The 21,272-nt window shown below is 43.7% G+C and overlaps 1 protein-coding gene across 1 annotated transcript; it reads left to right on the forward strand.

The window, feature by feature from the left end:
- Nucleotides 1-315: 315 nt before the first annotated feature.
- On the forward strand, nucleotides 316-972 carry LOC113406054 (claudin-34-like). Its single transcript, XM_026648254.1, has one exon. The coding sequence runs from the start codon at nucleotides 316-318 to the stop codon at nucleotides 970-972; it is 657 nt and encodes a 218-aa protein (XP_026504039.1).
- Nucleotides 973-21,272: the final 20,300 nt, after the last annotated feature.

The raw sequence follows: 21,272 nt of genomic DNA on the forward strand, positions 1-21,272 counted from the left end.
TCAAATACTGGCCTGACCCTGCAAATGCATAAGCATAGGGTTGCATATGTGAACAGCTCCATTGGTATAAATGAATAAAGTAATGGACATGTGTATGTAAAACTCATCAGTGTGCGATTTTTCCTCACTATAAGAAAATGTAATGTAATCATAATTAATAATTATACATTGGGTTTCTTTGAACATTAATAGTAAAATAATAATAATTAATAATACTATAATTAATCATACATATATTGGGTTTCTTTTCAGTGCTCCTGTGATGATCTTCTTGGCTAATTTGCTTGCATGAGGACTGATGAAGATCTGGAGGCAATGTCCTCTCTGTCTAAAAGAGTTACCCTCCAACTAGTTGGCTTTTCTTTGGGCTCTCTCGGCTGGATTTTATCCTGTATTACAACGAGGCACGCAGAGTGGAGGCTGTGGCTTGTGGATAATACCACCATCTTCTCCTCTGGTATTGCCCATGTGGGAATCTGGAAAATCTGCTTTCCCCCAAATTTAAAAACCTCCAGTGATTATGGTATAGTGTGCTGTCATGAATTCAATTTCAATGAAAACTTTTTCCCTGTGGAAATGTTTCTTGCCCAGATCCTCCTGCTCATTGCTACTTTCTTGGGAGGATTAGGAATATTTTTCACTTTCTTACCACCCTGGCACTTTTATATGGGAACAATTCGCAAAACTCAGGCTATCTGCTTGTTTCTAGCTGGAGGGATCTTGTATATAATTGCAGGTCTCTGCGTCTTAGTCCCAGTGAGCTGGAATTTCTATTCAGTAGCAAACAATAGCAGTATCCCCTTTCCTCCTTCTTTCCACCTGCCCTCTTTCCCAGTAGCACAGAGAATTGGGATTGCTATTCCTTTGGGGATCTCATCTGGCCTCATGTTGCTAATAAGTGGGATCATTTTCCTCTATATAAGATCTCCTGTGACATCAATTAGGGTAAACCCTATGAACCCAAGATCTTAACTATCAGCCTAAAAAGACACACAACATTCTATAAAGTGTTTTCCAGAAATTCTTTGGATTTGAATCAGACAAATCTAAATAAAGTTGATGGTTAGTTCTTACAAAAATAAAACAGTGACTCCTATTAATTGCCAAATATTTCCAAAGATTTGTCAATAATATCAACAGCTGTTTCACTCTACCACTGATAAATGTTGGTATCGTCTGCGTGTATGTAAACTTCAGTCACCTACTAAAAATATTAAAAAATGGGCATTCAACTGTTCACTGTTAATGAGTTCAAGTAAGCCCCCAACACTGTAACACATTTTGAGACTATATCTTCTAAGAATACAAATTCCTGGTGTGCTTGTTATCATCATTAATTTTGTAGTTGTTATTTATACAATACTATTGGTGTGAATGGTGAAGACAAACAAAATGATAGTGTGGCAAGAAAATGGTTTACAACAGTGAAAGAGCATGAAATGTGCTTAAAGTAATGTTTGGATATTTGCTTCACTTTGGATTGACTTTTTAAAACAAAAGTTAGGGTTTGTGGATGATGTGTGTCCAAAGTGAAGGTTGAGCTTGCAGGTTCAATGATAGAAAGCTGGCTAGCTGGAGGGTCTTCAGAATTGCTTTGAAGACTGAGGGTGTATTGCATATCGGATAAGAGAAGATATTCCAGACATAGAAGATTGCATGGGACAAGGCACAGAGCCATTTGTGGAAAAAGGAAATTAAACTCTCAGGAATTATGTGCCAACTAGAAGACTTTTATAACTAGCCTTATTAACTGTCATTGATATAAGGTAGCAGGGATTTTTATACTTACGCTTTGTCTACACTGAAACTTGCACTCATTTATTTAAAGGTGTGTTTTAAAACTGATTTAGTTAATTCAGTGCAAGTTTACATGCAGACATAGTTAAACTCTTCTTGCATATTGCTAAAATTTTACCAAGTGAAGTTGTATCATATTAGCTGTGACAGAGGTCTTACCTATTGTCCTACCCTGTATATAGTAGATGTTTCTGGGCCTGACTGTTATTTACACTAAGGATCTTGTTAAATGGGCTACAATGGACCTCTTATTTGCATTTGACACTTCCCTCTTGGGCAGTGTAAAGAGGCCTTAATATAAATAAGAATCAGGCTTTTCTCTTTTTAATATTATTGTGGGTTGCATTAAATCTTGTCGTTATGGGTTGGGCACAACCACTGCTGGTCATTCAGGATCAATGTAAAGGGGTAACTGAAGTAATAGCAGTCTCCAAACCCAAAACACAGGCACATCTCTCTTCCAAAAACAAAGGCTACCCAGAAATCTGAACAACCCGGCCAGAGGGGTTTGCTGGATACAGTTTGACTAGAGGTGTGTGTATCTGGGTCTGTAAGAGAAACAGGACCCAAAGTGGCTTACTTTAAGCAACCTTTGGGTTTCTCTTTTAAAGATTGGGTGAGTTTTTTCCCCTGAGTTGTGGCCAGTGGGTTTTTCTGCTTTCTCTGGGCTTTTTTTTTGTCTTGGAGCATGCCCCGCCCCCAACACGCAGTGTGATGATGCATACACTGCCACCATGCCCACCATGATGACATAAAGATAGAAACCCCTCTTCAATGCCCGGCATAATGATGAAAATCCCGCGCCTCCACCCAGCGTGATGCTACAAAGATGCAAATGCTGCCCTTATGCCCAGTGTTAATGCCCTGCCCTGCATGACACAAGAAGAAAATCAGAGATTGGTTAACAGAAGGCCCACTTTGTGAGGTATGGCATTCCAGACACCATATTCACCAACAACAGACCCCCAATTTGCCTGGGAAGAATTCAAGGAAATTGCACGCACATGGAAGTTCGAACATCCCACCTCCTCCTTCCCAGCATACCCACAGAGTAATGGCAAGGTGGTATCAGCTGTGAAAACAACTAAGAGTCTGTTGCATTAGGCTGTTTCTTTTGGTTCAGACCCCTTGTTAGCATTTTTGGCACACATGAAAGCCCCATCACAGGAGTGAAAAACAGTACATTGCAGGTGCTGATGGGGCAAAGGACCAAAACCCTACTACTAATAAGGGGAGACTTGTTGCAGCCAGAAGGATGGAGATACTACCGAGAAGAGATGACTAATAATCAGAGAAAGCAGGCACTAGACTATGACAGGTTAGCCAAGGATCTACCAGCCCTGGAGACAGGCACTCCTGTGAGGATCCAGTCATTAGAGAGACACCAGAAAAAGTGCACCCTGGTCATACAAGGTGATTAAGCAAGAGGGACAAGTGATCTAAAGGAACAGGAGACCCTTATGAACCAGCAGACACAGCACCAAGAGAAAACATACAGAGATCATCACAGACTAGAGAGACAGAGAACCATCTGGAGACCAACTCCACAGGGATGGAGGAGACTCCACAGAGATATAAAAAGCAACAGAGGGTCCTGTGGCACCTTTAAGACTAACAGAAGTATTGGAGCATAAGCTTTCGTGGGTGAATGCCCACTTCATCAGATGCAAGTAATGGAAATTTCCAGAGGCAGGTATAAATCAGTATGGAGATAACGAGGTTAGTTCAATCAGGGAGGGTGAGGTGCTCTGCTAGCAGTTGAGGTGTGAACACCAAGGGAGGAGAAACTGTTTCTGTAGTTGGATAGCCATTCACAGTCTTTGTTTAATCCTGATCTGATGGTGTCAAATTTGCAAATGAACTGGAGCTCAGCAGTTTCTCTTTGGAGTCTGGTCCTGAAGTTTTTTTGCTGTAAGATGGCTACCTTTACATCTGTGTGTGGCCAGGGAGGTTGAAGTGTTCTCCTACAGGTTTTTGTATATTGCCGTTCCTGATATCTGACTTGTGTCCATTTATCCTCTTGCATAGTGACTGTCCAGTTTGGCCAATGTACATAACAGAGGGGCATTGCTGGTACATGATGGCATATATAACATTGGTGGACGTGCAGGTGAATGAGCCGGTGATGATGTAGCTGATCTGGTTAGGTCCTGTGATGGTGTTGCTGGTGTAGATATGTGGGCAGAGTTGGCATCGAGGTTTGTTACATGGGTTGGTTCCTGAGTTAGAGTTGTTATGGTGCGGTGCGTGGTTGCTGGTGAGAATATGCTTAAGGTTGGCAGGTTGTCTGTGGGTGAGGACTGGCCTGCCTCCCAAGGTCTGTGAAAGTGAGAGATCATTGTCCAGGATGGGTTGTAGATCACTGATGATGCGTTGGAGAGGTTTAAGCTGAGGACTGTAGGTGATGGCCAGTGGAGTTTTGTTGGTTTCTTTTTTGGGCCTGTCTTGTAGCAGGAGGCTTCTGGGTACATGTCTGGCTCTGTTGATTTGTTTCTTTATTTCCTTGTGTGGGTATCGTAGTTTTGAGAATGCTTGATGAAGATCTTGTAGGTGTTGGTCTCTGTCTGAGGGGTTGGAGCAGATGCGGTTGTACCTCAGCGCTTGGCTGTAGACGATGGATCATGTGGTGTGTCCGGGGTGGAAGCTGGAGGCATGAAGGTAGGCGTAGCGGTCGGTGGGTTTTCGGTATAGGGTGGTGTTAACGTGGCCATCGCTTATTTGTACTGTGGTGTCTAGGAAGTGGACCTCCCGTGTAGATTGGTCCAGGCTGAGGTTGATGGTGGGGTGGAAGCTGTTGAAATCATGGTGGAATTCTTCCAGGGTCTCCTTCCCATGGGTCCAGATGATGAAGATATCATCAATGTAGCGTAGGTAGAGAAGGGGCGTGAGTGGACGAGAGCTGAGGAAGCGTTGTTCCAGGTCAGCCATAAAAATGTTGACATATTGTGGGGCCATGCGGGTGCCCATGGCGGTGCCACTGGTCTGGAGGTATATATTGTCACCAAATTTGAAATAATTGTGCGTGAGGATAAAGTCACAGAGCACAGCAACAAGTTGTGCTGTGTCATCATCAGGGATACTGTTCCTGACAGCTTGTATTCCATCTGTGAGTGGGATGTTTGTGTAGAGAGCCTCTACATCCATGGTGGCTAGGATGGTGTTTTCTGGGAGGTCACCAATGCATTGTAGTTTTCTCAGGAAATCAGTGGTGTCACGGAGATAGCTGGGAGTGCTGGTGGTGTAGGGTCTGAGTAGGGAGTCCACATATCCAGACAGTCCTTCAGTGAGAGTGCCAATGCCTGAGATGATGGGGCGTCCAGGATTTCCAGGTTTGTGGATCTTGGGTAGTAGATAGAATAACCCCGGTCGGCGCTCTAAGGGTATGTTGATTTGTTCCTGTGTTAGTGTAGGGAGTGTCTTGAGTAGATGGTGCAGTTTCTTAGTGTATTCCTCAGTGGGATCTGAGGAAAGTGGCCTGTAGAATTTGGTATTGGAGAGTTGTTTGGCAGCCTCCTTCTGGTAGTCAGACCTGTTCATGATGACAACAGCACCTCCTTTATCAGCCTCTTTGGTGATAATGTCCAGGTGGTTTCTGAGGCTGTGGATGGCATTGCGTTCTGCACCACTTAGGTTATGAGGCAAGCGATGTTGTTTTTCCACAATTTCTGCCTGTGCACGTTGGCGGAAGCATTCTATGTATAGGTCCAGACTGTCATTTCGACCCTCAGGAGGAGTCCATGTGGAGTTCTTCTTCCTGTGTTGTTGGTGGGAGGATATCTGTGTATCAGTGCGCTGTTCAGTGTTATCTTGAAAGTATTCTTTGAGTCGGAGGCGGTGAAAGTAGGCTTCCAGATCACCGCAGAACTGTATAGAACAGAGATATAGTTTGTTAGATTCAGAGACAGGTGACAGGGAGACAGAGGTCACTCCCGGTGTGGTCACCTGTTAAGGAGACCAAGCTATCTCAAAGACTATGTAACCTCCTGAGCCCGTGGTAAAGATGAGACTCCAACTTGGCAATGTGTCCGGCTCAAGGGACGTGGGATGGGAGGCCTGGGTATCAATTATTTGTTTTAAATGTTTGTAAAATAGGGAAGATATATCATGATCAGTGGAATTGGAATCAGAGGACCCATGTTCCCTAGAGGGACTGTTATTAAGCGGACACCAGGAAAACAGGGAATGTGAGGGGCTGGGTTAGAAGGAATTCATCCACATGGATAGAACAGTATACAGGGTTCAATAAAGTTCCACCTATTCAATTTAACCTGTATTTATCTTCACTCTTTGCCAATGAAACTGTCACCAGAGTGAAATGCCTGCAAGCTGCATGGAAACTTTATAAAAACATCACAGTAGAGGTTCAAACTATATGTATATAGACTCATAGACTTTAAGGTCACAAGGGACCATCATGATCATCTAGTCTTACCTCCTGCACATTGCAGGCCACAGAACCTCACCCACCCACTCCTGTAATAGACCCCTAACCTCTGGCTGAATTACTGATATCTTCAAATCATGGTTTAAAGACTTCGAGTTACAGAGAATCGACCATTTACACTAGTTTAAATCTGCAATTGACCAGTGCCCAATGCTGCAGAGGAAGGCAAAAACCCCACAGGGTCTCTGCCAATCTGACCCAGGGTAAAATTCCTTTCTGACCCAAAATATGGTGATCAATTAGACCCTTGGTTCTTAACCTGGGGTGCATGCACCCCCTGGGGGTGCGAGATGCCCTTTCTGGGTGTGCAAGACATCAAACCAATGTATTTATTAACATTATACATTTTTAATGATTACTGTAATATACAAACAAAAATATATCTAGGTTTAAGGGGTGCAAGAACATATTTTTTAGGTTTAAGGGATGCGAGAACATATTTTGAGAACCAAAGGAGTGCAGGCTGCAGTAAAGGTTTAGAACCACTGAATTAGACTCTGAGCATGTGGGCAAGACCCACTAGCCAGACACCTGTGAAAGAATCCTCCGTAGTAACTCAGAGCCCTTGGAGATATTTGCTGCTAGCAGTTACAGAACATTTACATGCCATTGTAGGCAATCTCATCTTAAGATCCCCTCCATAAACTTATCAAGCTTAGTCTTGAAGCCAGTTAGGTTTTTTTGCCTCCACTGCTCCCCTTGGAAGGCTGTTCCAGAACTTCACTCCTCTGATGGTTAGAAACCTTCACCTAATTTCAAGCCTAAATTTGTTGATGGCCAGTTTATATCCATTTGTTCTTGTGTCCACATTGGTGTTTAACTTAAATAACTCCTCTCCCTCCCTGGTATTTATCCCTCTGATGTATTTATAGAGAACAATCATCTCTCCCCTCAGCCTTCTTTTGGCAAGGCTAAACAAGCCAAGCTCTTTGAGTCTCCTCTCATAAGGTAGGTTTTCCATTCCTCAGATCATCCTAGTAGCCCTTCTCTGCACCTGTTCCAGTTTGAATTCATCTTTCTTAAACATGGGAGACCAGAATTGTACACAGTATTCCAGATCAGGTCTCACCAGTGCCTTGTATAATGGTACTAACACTTCCCTTTCTCTACTGGAAATACCTTGTGTGATACATCCTAGGACTACATTAACCTTTTTCACAGCTGCATCATAGTCATCCTGTGAGCAACCAATACACCCAGGTCTTTCTCCTTCTCTGTCACTTCCAACTTATAAGTCTCCATCTTATAGCAAAAATTCTTGTTAGTCCCTAAATGCATGACCTTGCACTTTGCGCTATTAAATTTCATCCCATTTCTATTACTCAAGTTTACAAGGTAATCCAGATCTTCTTGTATGATATTCTGTTCCTCCTCTGCATTGGCAATACCTCCCAACTGTGTGTCATCCATAAATTTTATTAGCACACTCCCACTCTTTGTGCCAAGGTCAGTAATAAAAATGTTAAATAAGATTGGTCCTAAGACTGATCGCTGTAGGGTGACCATATTTCCCTATTCTGAATAAGGGACACTGGGTAAAATTACTCAGATTCAAGCGAGTTCAATGGCAATCAATCAGAACTATGCAGTACAAACTTAAAAATTAACATCAAGCTGACTGAGCCCCCATTAAAAAGAAATACTGTGTAGTCGGATTCGTTTTATTTACCTTCTTATCTTTAAGGCTTTAAGGTTCACATGGAGAGGGGTGTACAAGAGTGTGTGTGTGTGTGTGTGTGTGTGTCACCCCCCCCCACACACACACACTCCTGTACAGCTCTCTCGTACAGGGGCAGTGACTGACTACCCCACCCTCCCTGCCCAGTGCTCTTCGCCCTCCATGCCTGGCTGGGTCCCCGGGACAGACCCATCTCTCCTGGTACCTGGCAACGCATCTTCCTGAGGCAACACGTAGGGGCGAGGGCACGCAGGGTCACAAACCCTCCATCCCCAGATTTCTGCCAGGGTTCACACAAGAATGTGGCCAGCAGCAGCCTTTTGGCACTGTGCGGGAGGGAAGGGACGGAAGCTGCTTCCAGCCACAGGCGAGGAGGAGTGGGGGAAGGGATGACCTGGCCCGTGTCTTTGCAGAGCTCATTTCTTCTCTCCCCCCACCCCTCCCCTGTGGCTAGAAGCAGCTTGTCCCTTCCTGCCTACACAGTGTCAAAAGCCAGCTAACAACTCCAGGCTACTGCTGGCCACCGACATAACCCAGCCGCCTCCTGTCCCCGCCTCCACCCTCCTTGGGCTTTCCCGGGGCACTGGCCCAGCCAGAGAGAAGTGGGTGAAGGAAGGAGCCTGCCGGCCAGGCCAGGGCCAGCCCACAACATTTTGGCACCTGAGGCGAGGAGCTCAAATGACATCCCCATACCCCCTCGCTTGGGCCAAAACGTTGAAAGGTCTCATTTCTGCCTTCTTCCTGTTCTACTCCTCTCATGGTACTGCTCTGCTACCTACCCCAATAAACGAGAACTAACAACTTAAAATGCCTTGTTCAAAAATTTTAAGTAACACTTAACTTTCAAACAGCAAATGTAACTTTTCTTGTCTGCATAGTAAACACTGGCATTTTTATCTGTTTGAATAATCAAAGTGGTGCTTTCCGTGCCTTCTTGGTTGCAAAGATTTGAACTGCTTCCTGAAGGTCCATATTCTGGGTCAGTTCATGCTCTATGGAGATGGTTGCAAGGCCAACCAGCCTCTCGTGTGTCATTGTGGAGCATAGATGTGTTTTTATTAACTTCAGCTTGAAGAAGCTGCGTTCTCCACTGGCAACTGTTGCAGGAAGTATTAGAAGTTTGCGCCGAGCAACAAAAGCATTTGGAAAGAGTGTGGTCATCTTATTTGTGCACGTATATTCCAGAATAGCCTTTGGAGTTGATCCTGCTGAAATGTATCTTGAAAGGGCTTTCAGTTCATCACCTAAATCACTCGCATCAATATCGCGCATGTCATTATGTGTCAACACTGTCTCTAGTGCCCTGCATTGCTGGTGTAGGTCTTCAGGTATAGTGAGGAGTTTTGAAATATCATACAACATCCCAAATATACTGCTGTGTTCCTTGAGCTGCATGAAACGTTCTTCAACTGACTGTATTGCACAATCTAGCACCCGGTTAAAGAATTCAATTTTGAATTGTTGTTTGGGGTCTCTTACGGGATTATCCCGTGCCTCATAATCAAAATGTCGTCTTCTTCGGTGACACTTGTATTCTTGAATGGGTGGGAAAATAGCTTCAGTGTGAAGTTCCTCTGCCAACTTCTGTGCACTCTTCAGAATGTTTTGAAATTCCTCATCTGACCGGTAAGACTGTCGGTATGACTTTGCTTTGTCCAGCTGTTCCATTGCTCCAGATATATCAAGGTCGACACCTTGGAGTCTCTTGCTTACAACATTTATTTCAAACAGTATGTCATGCCACAACACTATGCCACACAGAAATTTGAAGTTATGTATGTTTCTGGTGATTCCATTTCCCTCTGCCACTGTTCTCCCATGAACAGTTCCTGTCATAGCATGATCCTCCATAATGGCAACTATGGCATCATCTATCTTCCCAATTTGGTGTTTGATAGGCTTTATCGCCTCCACTCGACTTTCCCATCATGTGGCACTCAGTGGTTTCAATGTCAGAGAGGATGTTCCCAGATGTTGCTTCAAAATTTGCCATTGATGAGTTGATGCAGAGAAAAACACATAGATGCTTTGAATTACATTAAAAAATTCAGCAGCCCCACTAGAAGCTGATGCTGCATCACTGACCACCAAGTTCAATGAATGAGAACTGCCTGGGACAAAAAAAGCTCGAAGGTTTAACTCTCGGATCCGTGTCTGCACTCCTCTCATGTTGGCATCATTATTGTAGCCCTGACCTCTCATGTCAGCTATCGCAATTCCCGTATCTTCCAGCTTTTTAAGAAGCACATTTGTCATACCAGCTCCCGTAGTATCATCAAGGTCAATAAATTCTAGAAAATGCTCTCTGACAGTCACCATTGGAGGGACATTTTCACTAGGTTCTGTTGTTGTTACAAAACACACCATTAAAGTCATTTGTTCCATATGGCTGATATCAGGTGTGCAGTCCAGAATAACAGAGTAATATCTTGCTGACTTCAGATCTGCCACAATCTTCTGTTTGACTTTTGTTGCCAGTAACTCTATGATCTCATTTTGAATTGTTTTTCCAAGGTAGTGGTGTGTGTACATTTCTTGGGTGGTGACTCTTCTTAGATGCTCCTGGAGTACAGCATCAAACTTAGCCATCAGTTCCACAATTTTAAGGAAGTTTCCATTGTTTGGCACATACAGCTGATCTGAAGTGCCATGCAGTGCTAGGTTTTGGGTAGCAAGCATTCTCACAATGGCAATGAGCCTTTTCAGAACATTTTGCCAGTAAAGAGACTCTGATGCAATCTTCTCTTGATGCTGATCATCTATGGTGGCCTTTAACCTTAGTCTCATCTCAAGCTCTTTCCACCTATGGAATGCTCTCTGGTGATTTGCTGCCTTCTCATGGCATGCCAGATTTCTAGCCAGATTTTTGCAGTCCTTTGTTCCTGTAGAACCCAATGTGGCTGGAACATTAGACTGGAAGAGTTTGCAACAAAAACAGTATGCAGCATTCTGGGTTTTTGAGTACATAAGCCATGGCCTCTCCACTTTGTCACCATTGGGGATTTCACGCCAGTAATGTGTTGGATGGAAACTTCTATTTTCATTGTCTTTGGGGAACATAAAGTTTTTCACTTGCTGTCGCCCATGCAGTACAAGGAAGTCCCTCAGGCTACTGCTCAAGTGGGTCCACAGTCCTGGATCATCTAGACTTAAGGAACTAAACTCAGCAGCAGCTGTTTCTTGCGCCTCCACCACACTCTTCTCTGATCTACACTTTTCTTCAGTAATGTGCATGGTTACATCCATTTGAGATGGAGATATGGATGCTGCAGTAGCTGCCAGGTCACCTGCACTCTGACTAACTGGAAGATCAGGCATCTCCTCACCACTCACATCCTCACTGGGGCCGGAAGGCTCACCGTGAACATTTGTGTCTATGTATCTCAGGAGAGATCCTTCCTGCTTAGATAGAAAAGCTTCCTTTGCTTTCTTTCTTTTTCTGAATGCTGCCACAGAGGGGCGTTTTCTTCTTTCACTCATGACTGCTGTTTTGTGCCAGCAATAGTGGCTCACAACACTCAGTTGAAGGGGACAAATAAGCAGGCTGGTAGCAGGGCCCGAGTGAGGGAAGATATCAGCATCTTAAGGGCCTAACTGGCTCCTACTACTTCAGTTGACTGCCTGTTCTCCTCAAGTGGGTTCAGGGAAGCAGCAGGAAACAGAAAGCTCCCTGAGAAGCTGGTGTTAATCAGTCCAGGCTCCTGGGGGTGCTAGAGAGGTACATAAGAGGCTCCTCCTCTTCTCTCTCCCTGCAGCTCCTGCTGCTTTCTGTTATTCCCTCTCACCTTTTCTCCTGCCTGCCTGTTATGTCTCTTGTGCCGTCCTTCCTCCAGCACAGCACTCCACGATCTCTGTGCATCTAGAGCAGAGAGAATACATATGCACCAGCAGCAGACACAATTTTCTACACTCTGGGTCCTAGTGGCACCCTCCCCCCCCACCCCCCAATCTGGCACCTGAGGCGGCCACCTCAGTTCGCCTCATGGTAAGGCCAGCCCTGGGTCAAGCTGTTGGTGAGCTGAGTGCTCTGACCAGCTGCTGGTTCTCCACACAGCACTGGGAACGGGACATGCCCCGATGGGGAGGATATGGAGGAGCTGGGGGAGCGAAGGGGCAAAGCAAGGAGAGGACAGTGAGAGGGGGAGCATGTAAAGGGCTGATGGATGGGCAGCAGAGGCAACATGTAACTGTCTGCCGCCTGGCACCTGCCCACCCTCACCAGACACAGCAGCTCACAGTGCACAGCCAGTGCCAGCTGGAAATGGGATGGGGGGCAGGACCCGCTGGCCAAGAGCTGTCATGCAGCGGAGGCTGCAATGCTGGAGCAGTGGGGGGAGTGGCCAGCCCCACGCGCTGCATCTTTGTGCCACCACCAGCCTTGCACACCCACCCCCATCCTCGTTCACTGGATCCCCCCACTCACCGCTGGTGGGTGGGCGGCTGGTGAGCAGGGATCTGGCCAGCAGCAGGACCCACCACTAGTGATGGGGGTGGAGGCAGAAAATACTGGACAATTTGCCCATTCTAAGAAAAAGTCGGGACATCTGCAGGAAGGCTTAAATATACGACTGTCCTTTAAAAACGGGATGTATGGTCACCCTAGATCCCTGAGGATCTCCACTAATAGCTTCCCTCCAGTCTGACAGTTCACATTTCAGTACGATCCATGGTAGTCTCCCCTTTAGCCACCTTTCATTTCTCATATTAATCCCCACCTTCTCCAGTTTAATTTATAATTTCCCATGTGGAACTGTATCAAATGCCCCACTGAAATCCAGGTAGATTAGTGTCCCAAAGAGACACTTTGCACCCCGTATTCACTATGGTGATATAATTATTATATGTTTTGTATAAAGTATGCCTTGCAAGGTATCATTCTAAAAGTCCTAATCTGTTGAACATTAATATCCTGTTAAGTTGTGTGTGCTATCATTGTATATGAAGTTATGAAGTTTTGCTATGCATGTGCTACTGAAGCATGTTTTGAGGTTGGGAACACCCACAAGCAGCCTTTCAGGTACAACAATAAAAAGGCCAAACAATGTTGATGGCCTATTGAGGAAATACACACACTCACAAGGATTACCCCAGGAACTGGGTACAATAGCAACCTCTCAGAGATAGCTCTACACAATGGGAACTGTGTGACCCAGGTCAAGCAAAAGAGCTTTCCAGAAAGTTGGAAGAAGATATAAAAGAGAAAAATTACATCATGACTGGTCCTCACTCTCCCTACAACACAACACTTGAAAACAGCAGAAGAACAAAGACTGAACTGCGGGGGAGGAGGGGGGCAGGGGGAAGTGCTGGTCCAAGACAGGAAAGACAAAAGCCTGCTTGTGTATGCAAAAACTAACCTGCTTGTACTAGCTAACTGGGTGAGCCGCTACTTGATTCAAATCCTAACTATTACATTAGGCTTACATTGCATTTTTGCTATATTTCTTATGGTTGTCTACTTTGATGTGTTTGCTATCACTTATAATCTATCTCTCCATAGTTAATAAATCTGTTTTATATTTTTTACCCTAAAACAGTGTGGTTTAAGTGAAGTGCTTGGGGAAAAATCTCAGCTCAGGAACAAGAGTTGGTGCACATCCACTTACTTTTGTAGAAGTAGTGAACTGGGTAATAAATTCATACTGGTCAGGTTTTTGACCAGCGCAGGACAGTACAACTCTGGGGTCCTAGACGGGGTAGCTGAGGGGTAGTTTGGCTGTAGCCTCTCTATTGTGGGTTCATGAGTGGCTGGCCAGAGCATTCACGAACACAACTGGGTGTGGTCCCTGCCTGTGGAGGTTGGTGTGAGTGCAAACTTGAAGGGCTTTTCAGCTTGTCAGAATATCACAGTGCAAGAGGAAACCCAGATTTGTGAGACAAAGGGCTCAGCTGCACCCCATCACATACTACATTTCCTTTGTCTAAAATATCAGTTATCTTCTCAAAGAAGGAAGATCAGGTTGGTCTGGCACGACTTACCATTTGTAAAACCATGTTGTATTTTATCCCAATTACTGTTAACCTGTATGTTCTTAACTACTTTCTCTTTCAAAATTTGTTCCAAGACCTGCCATACAATTGAAGTCAAAGTAACAGGCCTGTAGTTTCCCAGATCACATTTTTCCCCTTTCTTAAAAATAGGAAGTATATTATCAATTCTCCAGTCGTAGGGTACAACCCTCGAGTTTACAGAATCATTAAAAATCCTTGCTATTGATCTTGCAATTTCATGTGCCAGTTCCTTTAATATTCTTAGATGGAGATTATCTGGGCCCCCCCGATTTAATCCCATTAAGCTGTTTGAATTTGACTTCCACTTCTGAGGTGATAAATTCTACCCCCATATCTGCATTTCCATTAGTCACCCTGCCACTACTGCTAAGCTCCTTGTTAGCCTAATTAAAAACTGAGGCAAAGTACACCTCTACCCCGATATAACGCGACCCGATATAACACGAATTCAGATATAATGCGGTAAAGCAGTGCTTCGGGGTGGGGGGGATTGCGCACTCCAGCGGATCAAAGCAAGTTCGATATAACGTGGTTTCTCCTATAACACGGTAAGATTTTTTGGCTCCCGAGGACAGCGTTATATTGGGGTAGAGGTGTATTTGTACAGGAGTTTCGCCATGCCTAGATTATCTTTAATATCCACCCCATCCTCAGTGCTTAGTGGTCTCACTTCTTCTTTCCTTGTTTTCTTATTTATATGGCTATAGAGCCTTTTACTATTTACTATGAACACGATTTGCTGGGGCAGCATCAAAGCGGCTTTTGTAAAGGGAAATTGTGCCTCACCAATCTATTAGAATTCTTTGAGAGGGTCAACAAACATGTGGACAAGGGTGTGATCCAGTGGATATAGTGTACTTGGACTTTCAGAAAGCCTTTGACAAGGTCCCTTATCAAAGGATCTTAAGCAAAGTAAGGAGTCATGGACTAACCGGTTAAAAGATAGGACAAAGGTAGGAATAAATGGTCAGTTTTCACAGTGCGGTGGAGAGAGATATATAATGGGGTCCCACAAGGATATGTACTGGGACCAGTGCTGTTCAACATATTAATATATGACCTGGAAAAAGGGGTAAACAGTGAGGTGGCAAAATTTGCAGATGACACACAATTACTCAAGATAGTTAAGTCCAAAGCTGACTGTGAAGAGTTATAAAGGGACAGGGCCGGCTCCAGGCACCAGCATTCCAAGCAGGTGCTTGGAGCAGCAATTAGTTGGGAATTGGTCCTGCTTTGAGCAGGGGGTTGGACTAGATGACCTCCTGAGGTCCCTTCCAACCTTGATATTCTATGATTCTATGATTCTGCAAGGGACGGCAGTCCATGTGTTTTTGCTGCCACAAGCAGCGCACCGAATTGCCGCCGCGGACGGCGGGGGCAGTCCGTGTGCCGTTAGGGTGGCACGCGCGTTTCCGCGGCGGTGGCAATTCAGCGGCAGCTTCTATGTTCAGCTGCCCGTGGCGGCAATTCGGTGGCTTCTGTCTTCCGGCTGAAGACAGAAGCTGCCGCCGAATTGCCGCCGCCGCGGAAACGCGCATGCCGCCCTAACGGCACATGGACTGCCCCCGCCGTCTGCGGCAGCAATTCAGCGTGTTGCTTGGGGCAGCAAAAACAGTAGAGCCGGCCCTGTAAAGGGATCTCACAAAACTGGGTGACTGGGCAACAAAGTGGCAGATGAAATTCAATGTTGATGAATGCAAAGTAATGCACATTGGAAAATATAATTCCAACTATAAAAACAAAACAATGGGGTCTAAATAGCTATTACTGCTCAAGAAAGAGATCTTTGAGTCATCATGGATAGTTCTCTGAAAACATCTGCTCAAAGTGCAGTCAAAAAAGCTAACAGAATGTTAGGCACCATTAGGAAAGGGATCGATAACAAGACAAAATATCATGATGACACTATATAAATCCATGGTTTGCCCACACATTGAATACTGCATGCAGTTCTGGTCACCTAATCCCAAAAAAGATATATAAGAGTTGGAAAAAGTAAAGAGAAGGGCAACAAAAGTGATTAGGGGTATGGAACAGCTTCCATCTGAGGAGCGATTAAAAAGACTGGGACTGTTAAGCGTGGAAAAGCGATGACAGGTGGGAGATATGATAGAAGTCTATAAAAGCATGAATGGTGCAGAGAAAGTGAATAAGGAATTGTTGTTTACCCCATTATATAACACAAGAACCAGGGGTCACGTTATGAAAATAATAGGCAAGAGGCTTTAAACAAACATAGGGAAGTATTTCTTCACACAACGCATAGTCATCCTGTGGAACTCATTGCTAGAGGATGCTGTAAATGCCAAAAGTATAACTGGGTGCAAAAAATTAGATAAGTTCATGGAGAATTGGTCCATAAATGGCTATTACCAAGGTGGTGAGGGATGCAACCCAATGCTTTGGGAGTTACTAAATCTCTGACTGCCAGAAGCTGGGACTAGACACAGGGGATGGATCACTCAATAATTGCCCTATTCTGTTCCTTCCCTCTGAAGCATCTGGCACCGGCCACTGTTGGAAGACAGGATACTGGGCTAGATGGACCATTGGTCTGACCCAGTATTGCCGTTCTTATATCTGACTCTATTTTCAGTTTCATCTCCTACTGAGACCAACCCATGATACTCTTTATTTGGCTAACTGCATAGGTCAAAGGGAGATTTACAAAGTTGTCAGTAAATTGAGACTGAAGTGAAAATCTTCCAGACCCACTACAAGATTTCCTTTCACCCTACAAATGTACAGCAGATGGGTAAATCTGAAATCAAGCATATCAACTGTTGCTAGTTAGGACATAGTTTCCAGCATCATTGTGAATTAATTGTCCAAGTTTTTAAAATGAGACATGACAGTGGGTAACAATATAATGACCCCTTCTCACCAGATTGTCTTATGTCACAGTAAATTCAATGAGATGACAATGATTTATGTAAACTATGAAAAAACACAATATGGCTATGAATTAAGGCATTTGCAATTCTCTAGCAGATATGAAGGACATGTTAGAATTGAGAATGAACAAACTATAATACCATACAAAGAAAAATCAAAGTGAATTCTAATTTTCATCAAAATGTGCTAACACACAACCATATCTTTTTTAATGGCTTAATTAAAAAAACCACTATAGGACTAGATGTCTGTTAGCAAATATTATTATTCTGTAACAAATCAGTACCATATTACCTGCAAGTGGATCAGCTACCAGTGACAGTAAGAGAGTCACTATATTTCTCTACATGCAGCACATAGTTTTCTTTCTGCCATAAGTTTTTATAGTCTTATAACCCAGATTCATCAGATGTTTTTCCAGTGTGCATGTAGAATTTTTGCACCGCAATTCTACCCATTTTTAGAAAGACACTCTTTAGTGTGGAACAAGTGTACTTGAGAAACATGATTTTGATTCTAAAGCTTTCTGCTGTCTCATCAAAAGAATTACTAGCAAACATACAATCAGATCTTTTGTTAATAAAACCAAGCTATGAAATCTTCTTATAGCGTAATAATAGAGAAGGGTAAAAAAGAATATGTCAATGTATTAGATGTTAAGTAAAATGATACTCCCAAAGGCTAATGGTTTTAGGAAATTTAGCTGGTATTAATCTAGTTCATACATAGTCTGTCTTGTAGAAAGAAGAATGTCTTGAAATAGTGTGTGTGGTAGGAAAACGTCTGTTTAGCTCATAAGCTCTGTTGAAATAGAACTGTGATTTGATCAGATGAAAGCTCCCTGCCAAAAGCAAAAATCTACCAGTCTAGCCACAGAACATAGTATCACCATACTCCCAAAGGGACATGTTGTTTGGTACATTAGGATCCCAAGACTTCGCCACTAAGATGTGAGCCATGAAAAACACAAGAGCCAAAGCCATGATGAAACTGCAAGAGAAAAGAGAACTCCACCTAAAACAGTCATATTTCTTTTTACAGGCTTTCCATTGCTCCCACAGAACTTCATACAGGTCTGACCAGGTGTAGTGGTCAAATATCCAAGCGAGCTAGTGGTTACAGAAAGACATATATGAATCCCAGCCATTTGGATTTCAGCAGGAAGGTGCAATAGACTGCCATAATTTTTGCATACATTGCTCCCTAAATCCTGAACTACACACTTTCCCCATAAATGCAGCAGATAATTTTCATTTGCAAGCAAGTCTGATGACAATGTGAACGACTGAGGCAACAGTATAGTCACCAGAGAGCAAATATAGCCAACAAGGACAAGGAATAGCCTGAAAAGTTCAGCAAAGCCAAGTCATTATCCATTTTGCTTCTGTCTTGACTCGCTCTGGCTGGAAATAAACTGCATCAATGAATCACGACACAGCAGTCTTGTTGGACATAAATCCAAAAGAACACAGAGAAATTAGTTTCAGTTTGTCCTTACTTTTGAGTTCACTCCATCAAATCTCATATCAAAATGCAGCTGCTAATTAAATGACTACAGTTGTTTTTGCTAAATGAGCTCCATATTGTTCTGTGAAACCCACAGTAATCAAATCTGGCCTAATCCATAATCTCTAAATCAGGCACTGGCTAAAATTATGCCCTAAACTTTTTACACAATGCAGTCCATTATGTTTTTTGATGTTAACAATTCCCAGAAATATATGTTGAACCACAGTTTATTTTTAAGTCATGCGGTTGATTTACAGAGCTGGCTTTTGGGACCCATGAAACTTTTGGCTAAGGAAAGTCTTAGGTTAGTAAGAGAGGCTCTTTCTAGGACAATCCCAAATTGAATGTAGGATTATTGGGTGTGCTGCTCTCTAAGCATATTGATTGCAGGAGAGAAAAAGAGAGAGAAGAGATTTGCATTGTGAAGCAGCAAATAAAAGGATTGGGAATCTATTAATAATCTGCTTGGGCTCCTAAAATCTTAAAACCAGCCCTTCCGATTAGTCATATAGTATGATCTTTTATAAAGTTTTTGTCAGCCATATAGTCAATGTGGGTCTTGGCATGGTGATTTTCCTCCTTTGGTTTCCTTTGTTTGGCTCTTCAGCTGCAGTTATTTCCATACTTGTTGATTTTAGCATTTCGCCTGTAGCGGAGAAATATGTGGTGGAAGAACTTTTTCCCCATTGAGTGGCCTCTGCATATTCCCACTCTTGGGATGTGCTGATTGGGTTTTCAGACCCTGGAACCTAAGGTAGCTGTGCCTGCTGAAGTGCCTTTCTGCCCCCTCCCACCCGGCCCTTCAATGCTCTTGGACATTCTATGAGTGAGGCTATAAAAGGGGGGCATATTGTTTTGGTCAGTTCCTTCCAGTTGCCAGCTGCAGTGGATTAAGAACTGGATGCTTCCTTCTTCAGGGCCCTGCTACTTCTTATTAAATTTTTAGAAAATTCATAGTATTAGTTAGCAGTAGCATTTAAATTAGAGTAGTTTATTAGAATGTTAGGCAGTGTAGTTATCTTGGAGCATGGGTTGTGTTTTTGAAGAAACCTTGATGGCAGATTGAAAGAGTAAGAAGCCTGGTGTGACAGGATGTGTACCCCACACAGGCCCTGACGGGGTTAATGGGGGCCTGAGAGGCCAATTAACATAGCTGGCAGCACCTGCGAGAGAGCAAGAGTGAGACAGCCAGGCTTAATTGATGATGAAGCCCAGCTGAGGAGGGGCAGGGTGGTGATTATAAAGCCAGAAAGTTTGTAGCAGAAAATGACTTAAGGGGGAGAGTCTGTAGTCACTCTTTGGTGGATGGAAGCGGTAGGAAGTGGTCCAGGGAGGCAGCAAGGAGTCTGAGGGAATAGCTCTTGGCTGCCAGCTACAGAATCCCTAGGCTGGAACCAAGAGGGTGGCTGTGGGTTCCTCTACCAACCACCAAGGAAATGAAGGGGTAAGGCATGTAAGGACCATGAAGTCTAGAGATAGATGGATGCCCTGCTGCAAGGTCATTGGCCTACAGTATTTTTTGGACTCTCTGTTACCCTAGAAGGGATGGACTAAAATGTGACCAGGCCAGAGGGCCAAATTGCAGGAACAGAAACCACCAAAGTGATGGAGTGACTGTCAGCAGGGGGGCACTAGATAGGGAGTCAGCCGCTACGCCACGCCACGCCACTCCTGTAGTGAGAGAACCCCTTTACACAAGAATTTAAGTGCTGTGCTACCTGTCCTTACATCTTACCACTGTTGAATGCACCTACACAATGCCTAACCTGCCTTGGAGAGAGAGCCACTCCTCCTTGAGGTGCTCTATTTGCACTACTATTGTTCTGATAGTAAGGAAAGAGTTATGGAACAGAGTGCAGGCTCTACTTCTACAAAAAGCACCAGCAGCCAAACTCTCTGGATCTGAGGTATCCATTGGGTACGAGAAGAGTCACAGGTCAGCTTCGGCCCCGATGCCTGTGCAGAGAAGATAAAGCAGAAACGGCATGAGGTACCAGCCTTGGTTCTGTCATCCTCTTAAATTCTCAGCTCCAAGAAGAAAATGGTATCTATGAAGGATCCCAAATCTTTACTTTATGGGGATGGCTTTTATAGGTTTATTAAAATTCAAGTATCTCTGTACACAGTTCCACATACTGATGGATATGTATTATCCGTGAAGCTGGTAGCTATGCCTATAATTAAGATTGCCCAACACTTTCCATTATAAAACCCTGTTTTCAGTTTTTTATAATATTGCCAAACTTTAACCAAAACTTTCCATGCAGTGTGAATGGTTGAATTGTTTTTTAAATCAGCTAACATGGCGCCTATGATTCCCATGCTGTGACTGACCATGCTCCAGGCTGTAGGGGGTGAGCAAAACTTTCCTTTCAATTGCTCCTTGCAGTGGCATGGGGCTGCTGTGTACCCAGGCATCAGAACTAAGAGCAGGTAGATATGCTCTCAGTGGTCCCAACATGATGGAATTTCTATTTTTTCAATTTGCTTTTTAAAAGTTTAGGAGATTACATAAACACACACACCACTTTTTGTTAAAAATGTTAAGATTGCAAAGTCAAGAACTCTAAAGTTAGGAAATTCCAGTTAAGATTGCCTATGCATATGCATTATGATAGTCTTTAAAATACATGATTACATACTATTTTTTCCACAGGACACTTGCCTCATTCAGCACATAGGATGGACCTGCTCTGGAGATTAATCAGGGTTATGTAGTGAAGGAGACGGCTGTGCATAGCACTCTATTTCATGTATTGCGGAAGGTGTATTGTGAATGAGGTAAGGAACAGCAGGAAAAGGAAAAGTCTCATGGTTTAAGTAGTTGAATCCTGCCCTAGAGAACTGGTTTCTATCCCTGCCTCTGACACAGAACTCCTATGTGATGCTGGGCAAGTCATTTAAAGCAAAATTTTGACAGGTGGCCATTACTTGTGT

The sequence above is a fragment of the Terrapene carolina genome, unplaced genomic scaffold (genome assembly GCF_002925995.2).
Source record: "Terrapene carolina triunguis isolate 2854851 unplaced genomic scaffold, T_m_triunguis-2.0 Scaffold22, whole genome shotgun sequence".
NCBI lineage: Eukaryota > Metazoa > Chordata > Testudines > Emydidae > Terrapene > Terrapene triunguis.

Excerpts from the sequence above, each read along its gene's own strand:
- LOC113406054 (XM_026648254.1), top strand. The coding sequence starts at position 316 with ATGTCCTCTCTGTCTAAAAGAGTTACCCTCCAACTAGTTGGCTTTTCT.